The sequence below is a fragment of the Oncorhynchus masou genome, chromosome 27 (genome assembly GCF_036934945.1).
Source record: "Oncorhynchus masou masou isolate Uvic2021 chromosome 27, UVic_Omas_1.1, whole genome shotgun sequence".
Lineage (NCBI taxonomy): Eukaryota > Metazoa > Chordata > Actinopteri > Salmoniformes > Salmonidae > Oncorhynchus > Oncorhynchus masou.
In genome coordinates, this window is record NC_088238.1 from 35,645,175 (window position 1) to 35,663,227 (window position 18,053).

At 43.8% G+C, this 18,053-nt stretch overlaps 1 protein-coding gene across 2 annotated transcripts; it reads left to right on the forward strand.

Moving 5' to 3' along the window:
* The first annotated feature begins 1,362 nt into the window (after nucleotides 1–1,362).
* Nucleotides 1,363–16,575, forward strand: LOC135516067 (transcription intermediary factor 1-alpha-like). 2 transcript variants are annotated; one of them, XM_064940068.1, is made up of 17 exons: nucleotides 1,363–2,162; nucleotides 2,317–2,435; nucleotides 4,859–5,006; nucleotides 5,186–5,318; nucleotides 7,030–7,146; nucleotides 7,275–7,389; nucleotides 7,532–7,678; nucleotides 7,855–7,969; nucleotides 8,100–8,542; nucleotides 12,061–12,192; nucleotides 12,324–12,450; nucleotides 12,580–12,634; nucleotides 12,794–12,926; nucleotides 13,052–13,431; nucleotides 14,019–14,226; nucleotides 14,416–14,571; nucleotides 15,015–16,575. In XM_064940068.1, the coding sequence occupies exons 1-17, from the start codon at nucleotides 1,874–1,876 to the stop codon at nucleotides 15,618–15,620; spliced, it is 3,423 nt and encodes a 1,140-aa protein (XP_064796140.1). In that variant the 5' UTR covers nucleotides 1,363–1,873; the 3' UTR covers nucleotides 15,621–16,575. The 2 variants fall into 2 exon arrangements, with proteins under 2 accessions (XP_064796140.1, XP_064796141.1); XM_064940069.1 differs by lacking the exons at nucleotides 1,363–2,162; nucleotides 2,317–2,435; nucleotides 4,859–5,006; nucleotides 5,186–5,318 and adding an exon at nucleotides 6,558–6,654.
* Nucleotides 16,576–18,053: the final 1,478 nt, after the last annotated feature.

The following is an 18,053-nucleotide window of genomic DNA, read 5'->3' on the forward strand; positions in this document are numbered from 1 at the left end:
TACTTGTAAATAAATAAATAATTACCACACAAAACATTTTCTATGGCACGTGCCTGCAGTCAATCATGTAACCTCTGACTCCCACTCTGAGCCATTCAGTGTTGTTGTCTATGTATGTAGCTAGTGGGCTAAGCTGTAGCATTAGCAATGTCTTTCAGAAGGAGACAACTCACAAATGCAGAAATTCTGGAGATTTTTATCAATTCTGACAATGAGTCTGAGTATGGTCAGATTCTGACAGTGACAGTGAGGAGCTGCCCCTCAACCTTGTAGCCAAGGAAACCCCAGAATCTGAGGACCCCTTGTCCACTGACGAAGTCCCAGGTTCCTTTGAAGATGCTTGTGGTGATGGAGGCAGACCGACAGTGGATGAAGTATGGGAGGTCTGTGGTAGCTGGAAGGCCGCCAGCCATTTCACCTCTCCTGTCCCTGCTGTTTGCTTTGATGAGTCCCAGTCTGGAGTGCAACGCCCCTTGCCATTTCCATCTGAGGCAGAGTGCTTCAAGCGGTTTCTGACAGAGGAGCTGGTGGGAGACATAGTAGAGGAGACCAAGCGCTATGCCTTGGAGCTACTGGAGAAGAGAGCCAGGAGTGAGGGGGAAACTCGCTAAATGGGTGACAACCACAATTCTTTTACATCACCGTATAGTTTACCAATAAAATAGTCTGACGGTGATAAGGACATACTTGGTATACATATCCCAACATAAATGAACTCACTACAATACATTTTAATAGAAAGTTAGCAAAAATCTTGGAAGGGTGGAAAGGAAAATACCTTTCTATTTGAAGAATAATTACCCTGATTTACCCAGTTTACCTATTTGCTTATGGTCTTGCGTACACCTAGCAACCTGTTTTTTAAATTATATGAGCAAAAAAAAAAAGGTGCCTTTTATACCGATAACAAGTTCAAACAGGTGCCATTAATACAGGTAACGAGTGGAGGACAGAGGAGCCTCTTAAAGAAGAAGTTACAGGTCTGTGAGAGCCAGAAATCTTGCTTGTTTGTAGGTGACCAAATACTTATTTTCCACCATAATTTGCAAATAAATTCATAAAAAATCCTACAATGTGATTTTCAGGATTTTTTTTTCTCATTTTGTTTGTCATAGTTGAAGTGTACCTATGATGAAAGGAAGTCCAGAGAGGACATTTGAGAGGAGATCAACTCCTCCCCAGGCTACTGGGTTTTGCTGGCAGGGACTTTGGGAGCGATTCAAAGAATTCAAATGAATTAACTATGTTTGTTTTTTTTACTTTGTACATTTATTTGCTTGTGTTGATTGCCTTGAACAATTAAAAACGCCTTTCGAAGTTCACAAGCTATTTTGGCCTGAAATGGTCTCTGTACCATAAAATATCGGAGTGCATGCTGGGCACTCCGTGTGTGTTTTTTTTTGGGGGAAAGAATGTTGCTTGTACAGATGGTAGCTAGCCATTTCCATTGATAGAAGTTTGTATTGCACGTTTATTGTACAAAATTACTATTCGGTGTCCTCTACTATTGTTCAGTTTCATTGACACTAGGCAGCTATTTAATAACTAAATTACGTCATCCTTCGTGGTAGCAACTGTGTCATCTAGCTAACGTTAGCCATCTAGCTTCCCAACCGCAGAGTTTAACACTTTCAATTTGTGATTTTATACTAATGTTGGCCAAACCTGCCATTACTGTGTTTAATTTCGGGAGGTAGTATTATGTAGGAACCATGAACTTTGCTCAAGCAAGGCATATGCCCAACTGATTTCGACTGTAACAGACTGCAGAGAGACTAGCTAACATTAGCTAGTATCCGCTAGCTAGCTAACAGTGACTGGTTTCCAAGCACTCAAGTCCATCTTGAATAGGCACAAAGCAAAAACAGAGACAATGGATGAGAGCCCAGAAGCTGCTGTGGACAACGATGACCTTGTTATTATAGTGGAAAACGAGGCAGAGAGCTTGCCAGCTGAAGAGGAGAGGGCGAAACAGCTAGGAGGTAGCATCGGTCTCATGGACACTTGCCCTGTCTGTAAGTTGAATTTCCACAATCGAGAGCCGAAACTTCTGCCATGCCTCCACTCTTTCTGCAAGAAGTGTCTTCCACCCCCTTCAAGGAACTTAGTCAACAGTGAACAACGTCGCGACCCGCAACTTCAAGCGGACAACTCGAAACCACGTGAGATCCGTCAGTTTGTTTATCGGGAAGTTGATAACTGTAATGAAGTGCAGGATGATCATTGCAACTTTTCATTAAAATGCAGATGTCTTTTGTAACTTGATATTAGAAGATGCCTTACTCATTCCTGTGTATGTTATTCCCCTGGCTCCAGTCAATGTGATCCGCTGCCCAGTTTGTCGACAAGAGTGCTGGGAGGTGGAGGTGCTGGATAACTTCTTTGTGAAGGACTCTGTGGAGGTTCCCAGCAGCACAGTGGAGAAGACCAGTCAGGTGCGTTAACATTGGTTACCAGTAAAAGGGTGACATGGTACACTCGAGTGGGGAATTTTTTTTCAGATGGTGAATCCTTGTCTGTTAAGGTCAGGTAGTAAGTGCTTACTGACCGAGACCCAGGACACTTACCGTGCCTTCAGAAAGTATTCATACTCCTTTACTTATTCCACATTTTGTTGTGTTGCAGCCTATTTTTTCTCACCCATCTACACACAAAACCCTATAATGACAAAGTGAAAACATGTTTTTAGAAGTTGTTACAAATGTATTCAAAATTAAATACAAAACTCTAATTTTTCATTTATTTCACCTTCATTTAACCAGGTAGGCCAGTTGAGAACAAGTTCTTATTTACAACTACGACCTGGCCAAGATAAAGCAAAGCAGTGCGACAAAAACAACAGAGTTTCACATAAACAAACGTACAGTCAATCACACAATAGAAAAATCTATGTACAGTGTGTGCAAATGTAGAAGAGTAGGGAGGTAAGTCTATAAATAGGCCATGAAGGTGAAATAATTACAATTTAGCATTAACACTGGAATGGCAGATGTGCAGATGATGATGTGCAAGTAGAGAACAGAAATATTGGGGTGCAAGATGGTAAGTTAACAATATGGGGATGAGGTAGTTGGGTGTGCTATTTACAGATTGGCTGTGTACAGGTACAGTGATCAGTAAGCTGCTCTGACAGCTGAAGCTTAAATTTGGAGAGAGATAAGACTCCAGCTTCAGATTTTTTTTTTGCAATTCATTCCAGTCATTGGCAGCAGAGAACTGGAAGGAAAGGCGGCCAAAATAAGTGTTGGCTTTGGGGATGACAAGTGAAATATACCTGCTGGAGCGCGTGCTATGGGTGGGTGCTGCTATGGTGACCAGTGAGCTGAGATAAGGTGGGGCTTTACCAAGCAAAGACTTATAGATGACCTGGAGCCGTAGGTTTGGTGCCGAATATGTAGTGAGGGCCAGCCAACGAGAGCATACAGGTCACAGTGGTGGGTAGTATATGGATGAGGCTTTGGTATTCACACCCCTGAGTCAATACTTTGTAGAAACAGCAATTACACCTGTGAGTCTTTCTGGGTAACTCGTAAGAGCTTTCCACACCTGGATTGTGCAACATTTGTCAATTATCCTTTTCAAAATTCTTCAAGCTCTGTCAAATTGGTTGTTGATCATTGCTAGACAACCATTTTCACGTCTTGCCATAGATTTTCAAGCATATTTAAGTAATAACTTGAACTCGGCACTCAATGTCTTATTGATAAGAAACTCCAGTGTCGATTTGTCCTAGTGTTTTAGGTTACTGCCCTGCTGAAATGTAAATTCATCTCCCAGTGTCTGGTGGAAAGCAGACTGAACCAGGTTTCCCTCTAGGATTTTGCCTGTGCTTAGCTCGGTTTATTTTTTATCCTGGAAAAACTTCCCAGTCCTTAACTATAACAAGCATACCACCACTATGCATGACCATATGGAGAGTAGTACGTAGTAATGTGTTGTATTGGATTTGCCCCAAATAAAACACTTTGTATTCAGGACAAAATGTTAATTGCTTTGCCACATATTTTGCAGTATTACTTTAGTGCCTTGTTGCAAACAGAAGGCAGGTTTTGCAATATTTTTGTTCTCTACAGGCTTCCTTTTCACTCCTGTCTATTAGGTTAGTATTGTGGCGGAACTACAATGTTGCTCCATCGTCAGTGTTCTCCTATCACAGCAATTAAACTCAAACTGTTTTTTAAAGTCACCTTCGGCCTCATGGTGAAATCCCTGAGTGGTTTCCTTCCTCTCCGGCAACTGAGTTAGGAAAGACACCTGTGCCTTTGTAGTGATGGGGTGTATTGACAGGCAAAAGTGTAAATAATAACTTTGCCATGCTCAAAGGGATATTCAATGTCAGCTTTTTTATTTTTACCCATCTACTAATAGAGGTGCCCTTTGCAAGGCATTGGAAATCCTTCCTGGTTTTTGGGGTTTAATCTGTGTTTGAAATTCACTGCTCAACTGAGGGACCTTACAGATAATTGTGGGGTACACAGGAATTCATTCAAAAATCATGTTAAACACAGAGTCCATGCAACGTATGTTAAGTACATTTTTACTTCTGAACATATTTAGGCTTGCCATAACAAGAGATTGAATACTTATTGACTCAAGACATTTAACCTAATATAATACCACATAATACCACTTTGACATTATGGCGTATTGTGTGTAAGCCAGTGACAACAAATCTCTATTTAATCCATTTTAAATTTAGACTGTAACACAACAACATATGGAAAAAGTTGAGTGTGAATACTTTCTGAAGGCACTGTATACCATGTCACCACTGAAACGTTGCCTTGCATAGGACTAAAATCATGGATTCATGCAAAAGCCAGTTCTTGCTCATATGTTCTCCCTTCCCTATTTCCAGGTGTGTATGAGTTGTGATGACAACACCGAGGCCACGGGGTTCTGTGTGGAGTGTGTGGAGTTCCTGTGTGTGACGTGTATTGAGGCCCACCAGAGGGTTAAGTTCACAAGGGATCATACCATACGGCAGAAGGAGGAGATGTCCCCAGGTAGCCTACTCTATGAAAATATGTGGCTTTCTGAATTGTACACTGTAAGAAAATATAATGTCCAGGGCAAAGGAAGGTGGTAGGTACAACAAAATCTATGAAACCAAATCACAAATGTGTAGACGGGTAAATGCATAGTGCTTTATTTTGTCATATGCTAAATTCTTGTCTTATTCCAGAGGCTGTGGGTGCGTCCTCACAGAAGCCAGTGTTCTGTGACATCCACAAGCAGGAGCCCCTCAAACTGTTCTGTGAGACCTGTGACCGTCTCACATGCAGGGACTGTCAGCTGCTCAAGCACAAAGACCACAAGTATGACCACATTATTTATTCACCCTTTGTTTCCAGGTTAGTGTCAGAGAATCTCTTTTGTCGTGCTTAGCTACCTTAAAGGGATACTTTGGGATTTTGACGATGAGGCTCCTTATCTACTTACCCAGAGTCAGATGAACTAGTGGATACAATTCTTATGTCTCTGTGTCCAGTATGAAGGAAGGAAGTTAGTTTCGCAAGCCAATGCTAACTAGTGTAAGCGCAATGACTGGAAGTCTATGGGCTTCTGCTAGCATGCTGTATCTGCTAGCATTAACTGGAAGTCGCTCTGGATAAGAGCATCTGCTAAACGACTTCAATGTAACGAGACCTAGCTATCGGATGCCTGGGTTGAAACCTTCACAATAGTCAATATTATGCTCAAACTGGTTCTATATTTTGAAGTATTGTTTTTGTACCTGTGCTTCATGTGTTGGTATTAATCCTCTGTGGGAATTTTCAGGTGAACAAAAAGGAGAGCAGTCGTTGATAATATCAATAAAAATCCATCTGGTTTATTACAAGAATTCAGGGAGAACACCTCTAATTATTCATTAATCACATAGCACTGAAGGTTCTGTAAACACAGCCCAAGACTCTTGTAGGAAGTCACATCAACTGCTACAGAATCTGTCTCTCAGATAGATGCATTACATTATCAGTGTGCCCTAGGCTCAGTCAAACTTTAACCGTAACATTCAACAAGGGCAGACATTTGATACTAGCAGTTAAACAGGTCAAAGGTCGGAACATCAACTTATGGAAAAAGTTGAGTGTGAATACTTTCTGAAGGCACTGTATACTAACAGGGATATAAACAAAAATATAATGTAACATGTAAAGTATTGGTCCCAAGTTTCATGATCTGAAATAAAATATATCATACATTTTCCATATGCACAAAAAGCGTATTTCTCTCAAATTTGGTGCACAAATTTGTTTATACCCCTGTTAGTGAACATTTCTCCTTTGTCAAGACAATCCATCCACCTGACAGGTGTGGCATATCAAGAAGCTGATTAAACAGCATGATCATTACACCGGTGCATCCTGTCCTAGGGACAATAAAAGACAACTCTAAAATGTGCAGTTTTGTCACACAACACAATGCCACAGATGTCGCATGCAATTGGCATGCTGACTGCAGGAATGTCTACCAGAGTTGTTGCCAGAGAATTGAATGTTCATTTCTCTACCATAAGACGCCTCCCATGTTGTTTTAGAGAATTTGGCAGTATGTCAAACCGGCCTCACAACCACAGACCATGTGTAACCACGCCAGCCCAGGACCTCCGCATCCGGCTTCTTCACCTGAAACTGAGGAGTATTTCTGCCTGTAATAAAGCCCTTTGTACAGATGGTAGCTAGCAATTTCCCTTTGGCTCTGCCCCCTGCCCAGTCATATGAAATCCATAGATTAGGGCCTAATTTATTTTAATTGGCTGATTTCCTTATAATAGCTTTAACTCAGTAAATTTGTTACAAGAGATAATTATAGACTAACAGGTGCAACATGACTTAACCACATATGTTTAAGTACCATATCTAATTAACTCCTGTTTCCCTTCCCCAAGGGAACGCATCTGTCTGTGTCTCCCAGCACATACTGTCATGTTTTTTACACATCAATCCATATCACCAGTAAATCAAATACAGAAAAATAATTACTCAAGTAATTTCCAATTACACTCTGCATATCTTGTCTCTCCAGTTACCAGTTCCTTGAAGATGCCTACAGAAACCACAGGCAACACCTGGAAAACATGACGCATCAGCTACAGGAGAAGAGGAAAGCCATAGAAGAAGTGTCCAATTGCATCAACAATGGGTAATTTATTACATACACTAAACATGCTAACTAAACTCATATGTTATGTACATAGACATGTTCAATAGCATGACTGACTACAGGCAAGCTCATAATTTCCTGCTTTTCTACTATCTTTATTCTTTCAGACTCCAGCAAGTCGATGAAAACCGCAAGTCTGTCACCAATGAGATAAAGAAGTCAATTTGCAACTTGATCATGGAGATCAACAGAAAGGGAAAAATCTTGGTCAATCAACTTGAGGTATGCTTGTTAAACAGGACATGAGCAATCATGTCATTCCAACACATAATATAATAATGTACACTTCTGCTGACATGGCGCTAATCACACTTTGTGAGCATATTTGTAAGTAGCTTTGTGCTAATCATGGTGGTTGTGTCAGACACTGACGAAGGACCATGAGGTCGGACTAAAGAAACAACAAGAAGATGTCAGCCACCTGACCAGACATCTAGATCACGTCATCAACTTCACCAAATGGGCCACAGCCAGTCACAGTGGCACAGCTCTCCTGTACTGCAAGAGACTGGTAGGAACCATGACTTTAATTAGGGAGGTGGATTTATTTTCGCCTACCTTTTAATCCCAATGTTGACCTAAATTGTTCAGACAGTTGTGTAGAAATTCACATTTAAAACTGAATTTGTGATTTTCAAAAGCATTAGACTACTTCAATTTGAGTGATTCAGAAACCTTTTCTTTCAGATTCTTTGCCAAATCCATTACCTAATGAGGGCCAACTGTAACGCATCCATCGTCCCTCAGAGCTCAGTCCGCTTCCAGTGTCGCTCCGGTTTCTGGGCCTCAAATGTCGATCTTGGTAAGAACGCTAAAACTTCAGTTCTGACGGATACTGTAGGCATAATTCAAAATTATCCCCATGATGTTAAATGCAGACTTTGTTGAATTGCTGATTTTTTTTTTCTTCATGTTTCTGTGTTTTTCCTAAGGGTCTTTGGCAGTAGAGAGAATCCCTGGTCGGCAGCCCAGTTCCATGCAGCAGGGCTTCCCTCCTGGCCACCCCAGCCAGCCTGGCCCTGGCCCCAGAGGAGAGGGCCCTCCCGGGGCTTTCCCTCCAGGCTCCTCCGCCCACCAGCGTGGGAGCACCCTGGCTCAGCTCCAGCTGCAGGTAGAGAAGCTTGCCCAGCACCCCAACAGGGCTGGACAGCCCCCTCCCAACCACTGGTCCTGGTACCAGCAGGGTCTGAAGCTCCCGGGGCCAGGGGGCCCCCCTCAACAGAGGCCCCACCAGGGGGGTTCTCCGTCGCAAGGTCCCCCCAACATGGTCCAGATCCAGCAGCCGGGCCGGAGTTACGGACCCCCCGGGCCCCAAACCCATCCCAACCCCAGGAGCCCCACCTCTATGCTGCAAAACGCAGGATTCCCTCCTCAGGTATTTGTGTTATTCTTAAAAAAATATGTATATATTCCTTATCCCTTTTTAAGTTGTAGATTTGCTCTTTGTTGTTATCAGACAGTGTACAATGAGACTGAGCCACTGAGAACATGCTATTTCAGTTGTAATAAAATGGAGACAAGCTGATGCAAAGGTACCAGTTATGATTATTTTTTTAATTTCACCTTTATTTAACCAGGTAGGCTCGTTGAGAACAAGATCTCATTTACAACTGCGAGCTGGCCAAGATAAAGCATAGCAGTGTGAACAGACAACACAGAGTTACACATGGAGTAAACAATTAACAAGTCAACAACACAGTAGAAAAAAATGAGTCTATATGCAAAAGGCATGAAGAGGTAGGCGAATAATTACAATTTTGCAGAATAACACTGGAGTGATAAATGATCAGATGGTCATGTACAGGTAGAGATACTGGTGTGCAAAAGAGCAGAAAAGTAAATAAATATTAACAGTATGGGGATGAGGTAGGTAAATTGGGTGGGCTATATACCGATGGACTATGTACAGCTGCAGCGATCGGTTAACTGCTCAGATAGCAGATGTTTGAGGTTGGTGAGGGAGATAAAGGTCTCCAACTTCAGCGAATTTTGCAATTCGTTCCAGTCACAGGCAGCAGAGAACTGGAAGGAAAGGCAGCCAAATGAGGTGTTGGCTTTAGGGATGATCGTTGAGATACACCTGCTGTAGCGCGTGCTACGGGTGGGTGTTGCCATCGTGACCAGTGAACTGAGATAAGGTGGAGCTTTACCAAGCATGGACTTGTAGATGACCTGGAGCCAGTGGGTCTGGCGACAAATATGTAGCGAGGGCCAGCCGACTAGAGCATACAGGTCGCAGTGGGGGTGGTATAAGGTGCTTTAGTGACAAAACGGATGGCACTGTGATAAACTGCATCCAGTTTGCTGAGTAGAGTATTGGAAGCTATTTTGTAGATGACATCGTCGAGGATCGGTAGGATAGTCAGTTTTACTAGGGTAAGTTTGGCGGCGTGAGCGAAGGAGGCTTTGTTGCGGAATAGAAAGCCGACTCTAGATTTGATTTTAGATTGGAGATGTTTGATATGAGTCTGGAAGTAGAGTTTGAAGTCTAGCCAGACACCTAGGTACTTATAGATGTCCACATATTCTAGGTCGGAACCATCCAGGGTGGTGATGCTAGTCGGGCGTGCGGGTGCAGGCAGCGAACGGTTGAAAAGCATGCATTTGGTTTTACTAGCGTTTAAGAGCAGTTGGAGGCCACGGAAGGAGTGTTGTATGGCGTTGAAGATCGTTTGGAGGTTAGATAGCACAGTGTCCAAGGAAGGGCCGGAAGTATACAGAATGGTGTCGTCTGCGTAGAGGTGGATCATGGAATTGCCCGCAGCAAGAGCAACATCATTGATATATACAGAGAAAAGAGTCGGCCCGAGAATTGAACCCTGTGGCACCCCCATAGAGACTGCCAGAGTACCGGACAACATGCCCTCCGATTTGACACACTGAACTCTGTCTGCAAAGTAGTTGGAGAACCAGGCAAGGTAGTCATTAGAAAAGCCGAGGCTACTGAGTCTGCCGATAAGAATATGGTGATTGACAGAGTCGAAAGCCTTGGCCAGGTCGATGAAGACGGCTGCACAGTCTTTTATCGATGGCGGTTATGATATCGTTTAGTACCTTGAGCGTGGCTGAGGTGCACCCGGGACCGGCTCAGAAACCAGATTGCACAGCAGAGAAGGTACGGTGGAATTCGAGATGGTCAGTGACCTGTTTGTTGACTTGGCTTTCGAAGACCTTAGATAGGCAGGGCAGGATGGATATAGGTCTGTAACGGTTTGTGTCCAGGGTGTCTCCCCCTTTGAAGAGGGGGATGGCTGCGGCAGCTTTCCAATCCTTGGGCATCTCAGACGATATGAAAGAGAGGTTGAACAGGCTGGTAATAGGTATTGCGACAATGGCGGCTGATAGTTTCAGAGAGGGTCCAGATTGTCAAGCCCAGCTGATTTGTAGGGGTCCAGGTTTTGCAGCTCTTTCAGAACATCTGCTATCTGGATTTGGGTAAAGGAGAACCTGGAGAGGCTTGGGCGAGTAGCTGTGGGTAGGCGGAGCTGTTGGCCAAGGTTGGAGTAGCCTGGAGGAAGGCATGGCCAGCCGTTGAGAAATGCTTGTTGAAGTTTTCAATAATCATAGATTTATCGGTGGTGACCGTGTTACCTAGCCTCAGTGCAGTGGGCAGCTGGGAGGAGGTGCTCTTGTTCTCCATGGACTTTACAGTGTCCCAGAACTTTTTGGAGTTGGAGCTGTAGCTCCTGTAGGATGCAAATTTCTGCCTGAAGAAGCTGGCCTTGGCTTTCCTGACCGACTGCGTGAATTGGTTCCTGACTTCCCTGAACAATTGCATTTCGCGGGGACTATTCGATGCTATTGCAGTCCGCCACAGGATGTTTTTGTGCTGGTTGAGGGTAGTCAGGTCTGGAGTGAACCAAGGGCTATATCTGTTCTTAGTTCTGCATTTTTTGAACGGAGCATGCTTATTTAAAATGGTGAGGAAGTTACTTCTAAAGAATGACCAGGCATCCTCAACTGACGGGATGAGGTCAATATCCTTCCTGGTTGAAGACAGCGGAGGTATATTTGGAGGGCCAGTTGGTCATGTTGACGTCTATGAGGGTGCCTTTGTTTACAGATTTAGGGTTGTACCTGGTGGGTTCCTTGATGATTTGTGTGAGATTGAGGGCATCTAGCTTAGATTGTAGGACTGCCGGGGTGTTAAGCATATCCCAGTTTAGGTCACCTAACAGAACAAACTCTGAAGCTAGATGGGGGGGCGATCAATTCACAAATGGTGTCCAGGGCACAGCTGGGAGCTGAGGGGGGTCGGTAGCAGGCGGCAACAGTGAGCGACTTATTTCTGGAGAGAGTAATTTTTAAAATTAGTAGTTCAAACTGTTTGGGTATGGACCTGGAAAGTATGACATTACTTTGCAGGCTATCTCTGCAGTAGACCACAACTCCTCCCCTTTGGCAGTTCTATCTTGACAGAAAATGTTATAGTTGGGTATGGAAATCTCAGAATTTTTGGTGGCCTTCCTGAGCCAGGATTCAGACAAGGCAAGGACATCAGGGTTAGCAGAGTGTGCTAAAGCAGTGAGTAAAACAAACTTAGGGAGGAGGCTTCTGATGTTGACATGCATGAAACCAAGGCTTTTTCGATCACAGAAGTCAACGAATGAGGGTGCCTGGGGACATGCAGGGCCTGGGTTTACCTCCACATCACCCACGGAACAGAGGAGGAGTAGTATGAGGGTGCGGCTAAAGGCTATCAAAACTGGTCGCCGAGAGCGTTGGGGACAAAGAATAAAAGGAGCAGATTTCTGGGCATGGTAGAATATATTCAGGGCATTAATTTTTACTGAGTTGTGTTATTGTCTGTAGTAATCCTTGGTTAGCATTTTTTTGTCATAATTCGCCTACAAATTGCAAGAATTCTTGCCTCTGACTTTTGTGCCATTCTAGTCTCTGAGGGATCTCATCCACAACTCCAGCTTTCCTCCCAAACCAATGGATGTGCTACAGGGTACCTCTCGCTACTCTCATGCACCCCCTCCCAACACAGGACCCATCAGCACTCAAGCATCTATACACCAGGTACATGCGTTTTCCTGTAAACTGAAGCTGAAACTCATTATTTAATATATTTACATGTATTTTGTGTCTCTATGGTTGTGTATTTGCCACACACACACAAACGAGAAATAGAATACTCTGGTTGTTTTCAGCGTAACATGATGGAAGCCGCACAACTGAGGAGGAGTGACCCCAGTGGAGCTTCATCATCATTATCCATGCCTAACCCCAGAGCTAGTTATGCTCCGAGCCTAGTTACAGCCTTCCCAGACAGACATGGTAGGCATCTCACCCTCACACTTCCCTCATTTGTTACATGTAAAACAAACATAAAATATAATTAAATTAGCTATTCATGCCCAATCGTAATTTATTCTCAATAAAACCCCTTTCTCTTTCTCTCCTCAGCACAAGGAAGACAGAATTCCCCCATGTCCAAATCTTCCTCTGAAGCCAACATAGGGTAGGTGAACCTCACTCCCACACCACAGGGTGCTGTCCTCTTTACACCCCACACCAAGGTCACAGTATGTACCTTATGGTGGATGTGTTCCTGGCTGTCATATCTGTACTATTAGGTTGATGTGTTCCTGGTTGTAATATCTGTGGTTCGGTGTTGAAGGTCTGCTTCCTGGAAGCGCACAGAGCCTAATGCGGCGGCTCCCCCCTCCTCAGCTAAGCGGAGGCGAAGGTCATCCCCCGGACCAATCATCGTCATCAAGGACGAACCAGAGGACGATGACGAAGTCAGCTTTGTATGTATGACTACATTTACACACACTCTGTGTGTCTATCTCTGTTTGCCTTTGAAAGAGGTATATTGTATACAATCATGTATGAAAGATGATAGAATCTCCCTAGTCTCTCTTCCATCCTCCAGGTGCAGTCTAGTGTTGGAGCCTCAGCCAGCCTGCCAGACAGCAGTACAGGCATCCAGCCCAAGCCCCAGCCCCAGCAGCAATCTCTCCCAGCACCCATGGTGGAGCCCCAGCCGGAGCCCCAGCCGGAACCCCAGCCGGAGCCCCAGCCGGTGCCCCAGCCGGAGCCCCAGCCGGAGCCGGAGCCCCAGCCAGAGACTCAGGTAGAGCTAGAGGCAGACCCCCAACCAGACCCAGAAAAGGCCCCAGGTGTCCCTGAAGACGACCCCAATGAAGACTGGTGCGCTGTGTGTCAGAATGGGGGAGAACTGCTCTGCTGTGACCGATGTCCCAAAGTCTTCCATCTGAACTGTCATATACCTACACTTAGAGAGTCTCCCAGGTAATTAACACCTACTTTTAAATTTCTATGTGCTACTCACAGCTGCACCGTCCTGCATGCTCTGCCTGTTAAATGTAATACACCTGGGCCTCCCAAGTGGCGCAGTGGTCTAAGGTACTGCATTGCGGTGCTGGCTGTGCCACGAGAGATCCTGGTTTGAGTCCAGGTTCTGTCACAGCCGGCCGCGACCAGGAGACCCATGGGGCGGCTCACAATTGGCCCGGGGTCGTCCGGTTTAGGGGAGGGTTTGGACGGCAGGGATGTTCTTGTCCCATCACGCACTAGCGGCTCCTGTGGCGGGCCGGGCGCAATGCCCGCTGGGTTGTGTTTCGGAGGAAGCACGGCTCTCGACCTTTGCCTCTCCGAGTCCGTACGGGAGTTGCAGCGATGGAACAACACTTACTACAATTGGATACCATGAAATTTGGGAGAAAAGGGGCAAAATTAAATAAATATATAATTCAAAATGTAATACAGCTGTCTCTGAAGGGTGATTTATTTAGCAGTACTTTGTAATATAAACTGGGGTTATTGCAATATTGAGAGACTGCAATATTGTGAATTCACTAACCCCCCTATGTTTCCAGTGGTGAGTGGTTCTGTTCGTTCTGTCGTGACCTGACCAGTCCTGAGATGGAGTATAACCCAGATAGCCAGGGAGAATTGCCAGCCATGAAGGAGGAGCCAGGATCAGAGGGATTCCCTCCAGTTGATAAAAGGAAATGTGAGAGACTGTTGCTCTGCATCTACTGCAACGAGTTCAGTACAGATTTCCAGGAGCCTGCCTCACCGTCGGTAAGACTGCAATTACCAACTGCCCCATAGAAAGTTTTTGCTCTGTAGTTTTAATTAAATCGATATGATACGACTTTGTCTATTGAATCAGAAAATTGTCTTAACTCTCAATCCCCAAACACCATGCCATTCATTTTGGTTAATTTATCACAGTTAATTAATGATGGTTCCTCCATCTGATATGTCCAGTCAATCCCAGAGTATAAGGAGCTGATTGAGACTCCAATGGACCTGTCCATAGTGAAGAGCAGGCTGGAATCTAAGGAGAGCCCGCGTTACTGCAGTGCTGAGGAGTTTGTCAAGGATGTCAGGCTCATATTCAGGAACTGTGCAAAGTATTACCAGGTACGGCAAGACTACACGACACACAATATGACGAACTTGGAATGGATTATTCTGTTTGCGTACCACACTAGAATTATTATAATTTTTTTTTGCATTGGACCACAACTGAATATGCCCTGATTTCCCAGACCCAAGTTAAGCCTATTTAGAATGGACCAAAGTATGCTCAATGTCTAGTTGAAGAGTTAATTTAGGTCTGGGAAAACCAGCCCAAAATGTATTAACAGAATTCAGACAGACACAACACTTCTGTTTTGTTTAATTAGAGATATACATAGCATACAGTAATGTGCATGTTTTCCTATTTTATTCCCTACGACAGTGCTTTCACTTCTGCTTTCGCTTCTGCTTTGCTTGGTCTTTGAGCTCGGGTAACTGTAAAGCACTTTGTGACTACTACTGATGTAAAAAGACTTCATAGAAGTGTTTTGTTTCATTGACAGGCAGACACTGAGGTGGGAGGTGCAGGACTGAGCCTGGAGGAGTACTTTGAGGAGCAGCTGAAGTTCCTCTACCAAGACAGGAGCTTCCCTGGGGGCAGAGAGGAGGGCATGATACCCCCTGTGGAGGACGAGATGGAAGAAGGGATGGAAGACGATGTGATGGCTCCTAACGAAGGGGATATGCCCCCTGTCGAGGACGACCTAACACCTGTTGAAGAAGGGATGCCTTCTATGGAGAAAGAAGGAACTGAAGAGGGGATGGATCCTGTGGAAGGAGAGATGGAGGAAGAAGGGATACCTCCTTTAGAAGAGAGCATGGAAGAGGAAGAGACTTCTCCAGTGAGAGAAGACTCACTACCTTGTGATGCTACTGAACCAGTAGATCCATCAATAATGGGTGCATCATCTCCCAACCTTTCCAGCAAGGAGGTGCCCCAACCCCTCTCAGATACTCCAGACAACCCTCCCTGCGAGGAGGCCCCCCAACCCCTCTCGGATACCCCAGACAACCCTCCTGACTCCCAGGACACCAGCCCTGCTGCAGGCTTAGCCACAGAAAATGAGGGGATGACTGAAGAAGTGAGAGACAAAGCAGAAGAGGAATGATTCTTGTTCTTCCACTGTAAATTGGACGGACAATAAAGCTTTTTGAATTATCTATAGGATCTGTTGTCTGAAAATACAGGGAGACCTCTTTGCTGCATCATACACTTTCTGATATGATTTGCAATAATAAATAAAACCGAGAAACCCAGGATGTATAACGGGGTACAGAGATGGACAATGAATGCACAAATGTTTGTCTTGTTACAAAGCAATGTAGCTACATGTATGAACTAATAATGCACAGACTGTTCTGTCTGCTGAGATTGAGAAGTTAGTCATGGTGTAATAGGCAACTTTCTACAATAACAATCATAAAACACAAATAATGTCCATTATTGATAAGTTGTCTGCAATTTTCCATGTTGGCTTTTGTAAAGATGAATGCCATATAATACTGTATATTTATAATGTAAGTTTATTTATCCAACTCTAAAGGAAAAATACCTGCAAAGACCGAACTACATGAAAACCATAGCCCTACATCATATCTTAACTCTGGTCAATTATTTTTAAGACATTTTTATGTGTAGTTGTGTTTGTGTTATAATTTAGTTAAATTATAGGCTACTCTAGTTCAGAATGTTTGTGAAGGAGGTATTCTGAAAGGTAGACTCGGCGATATAACAGATGCAAAAAGTAAACTGCATCGAGGGTCAATTTCAGCGACAACAAAGAGCGTGAGGCTCAACTTCTTTGCTGTTTTGGTGCCCTGGCTACCATGAAGCCAACTGTGCACATGAGTAGATACTGTGTGAGGGCGAAGCCTAGCATCTACTCATCTCAATATCTGATGTGCTGCTGGTGGCAATGTCATTTCGCAAAGTCTACCTTTAAGACTGTTCACTAGATTACAGGGATGCAAAATGTAAATATTTTTCTCAGAATGAACGTGCAGTGTTCTCGAATGGTGCTGCTTGCTTTTTGGCATGTAAAGAGAACCAAACTGTTCCCCTCACTTTTCCTTGTTGCATGTTTTCTTGTTGCCTGGCTACCCTGACTTGGTCTGCCGAACACTACGCCACACCCACGGATGTTAATTTCTTCTCCACTATCAATCTGGATCTAAGTACCTCCCCAACCCTTCACCGAATGCGAACACATTCGGGGCCGTCTGATTTGTCCTGAGACCGATGGGTTGGGCCAGAGCCAGAACACACGTGGGTAAAGTGTCCAGTTAGAAAATGTGTAATTGACTTTAATACTCTGATTGGTAAGAGATGATCCAATCGATGAAGACTTTGTTTTGTACAACACACCTCATCCCCACCACAAGACTTCAATAGATGCTGTAAAGAGGTCACTGGAAAGCAGACTGGGGGGGATAGAAGAAGGATGCCAGGTTGGTGCCCATTCAACAAATTTGATCTAACAAAGTGGATATTCATCAAATCCGTCGTGATTGATGTATTGTAACAGGCCCACTGTGGTTACTAAAGTCTGATTTGGCTGTTTTCGCTGCATAACGTTTAGAAGTAGTCCCTTTTCAGGTTTAGACGTGACTGCTAAATGCTAACTCCTGTTGGTATAAGCTGGTAGCATACAATAAAACTTTAATTAAACACGGAGTCTCAAATAGCCGCTTGTCCGTTTTAATAGCCGGTTAATGGCCCATATTTCAGCAAATAAATGTCCCTTTCAAATAAATGCAGGGTCTACATGAATTGTTAATAGAGGTTACCAGGAATTTCCAAAAACAGTCAACTTCCGGAGTACAGACCCCCAGAAATCAGCCAATCGCCTTCTAGTGGCGAAAGTAAGAACCGCCGGAATGCACAGTCAGAGGAGAATGATGCTTTTGTAAACGTTTTTAAAATATATTTTTTAACAGGCATACTAAGACAAAAGTAAATGATAACACATTAGTGTAGGAAATGAGAAAATGTTTTAAAATGATGGAAGTGAATTCTGGAATTTAACAAATATTCAAATGATCAAAAGCTGTGTGCATTAATGAAATGAATGCTTGGCTCAAATTGAAGCTTGGCTCAAATAGATGCCTGTTGTGTTCAGTGATTTAAGCAAATAAACACTGGGCTATTGTGGTACAGTAGCTAGCAGAGAAATCAGTGGTGTTAGTCGAAGTCGTTTTTAACTCTAATGGAGTTGATTGGTGACAATGACATGAACATGTACTGGGGTTGACATCCATACAAGCATTATACTCAGATTTTTACCCAACATAGTGTGAAATACACATTTATACTCAAATTTTACCTCAGCATAGTGTGAAATACACATATAAACAATGTTCATGTAATTGCATCTTTCCCCATGCGTTTCCATGGCATTTCCATTGTTTTAATTGTGTTCTATTGATCTCTCTACCACATCTATAATGGCAGCCTCAGACTAAAGTATGTAGCAAACGACAGAGCAAAGGAAGAATTTACTGTGAGTCGTCAGGCTAGTTTTCTTGTTTAACCTCCTTGATAA

Coding starts and splice junctions, on each gene's coding strand:
- LOC135516067 (XM_064940068.1), top strand. CDS start 1,874: ATGGATGAGAGCCCAGAAGCTGCTGTGGACAACGATGACCTTGTTATT. Junction 7,970..8,099: donor GGCCTCAAATGTCGATCTTG/GTAAGAACGCTA, acceptor GTTTTTCCTAAG/GGTCTTTGGCAGTAGAGAGA. Junction 14,227..14,415: donor AGGAGCCTGCCTCACCGTCG/GTAAGACTGCAA, acceptor TGATATGTCCAG/TCAATCCCAGAGTATAAGGA.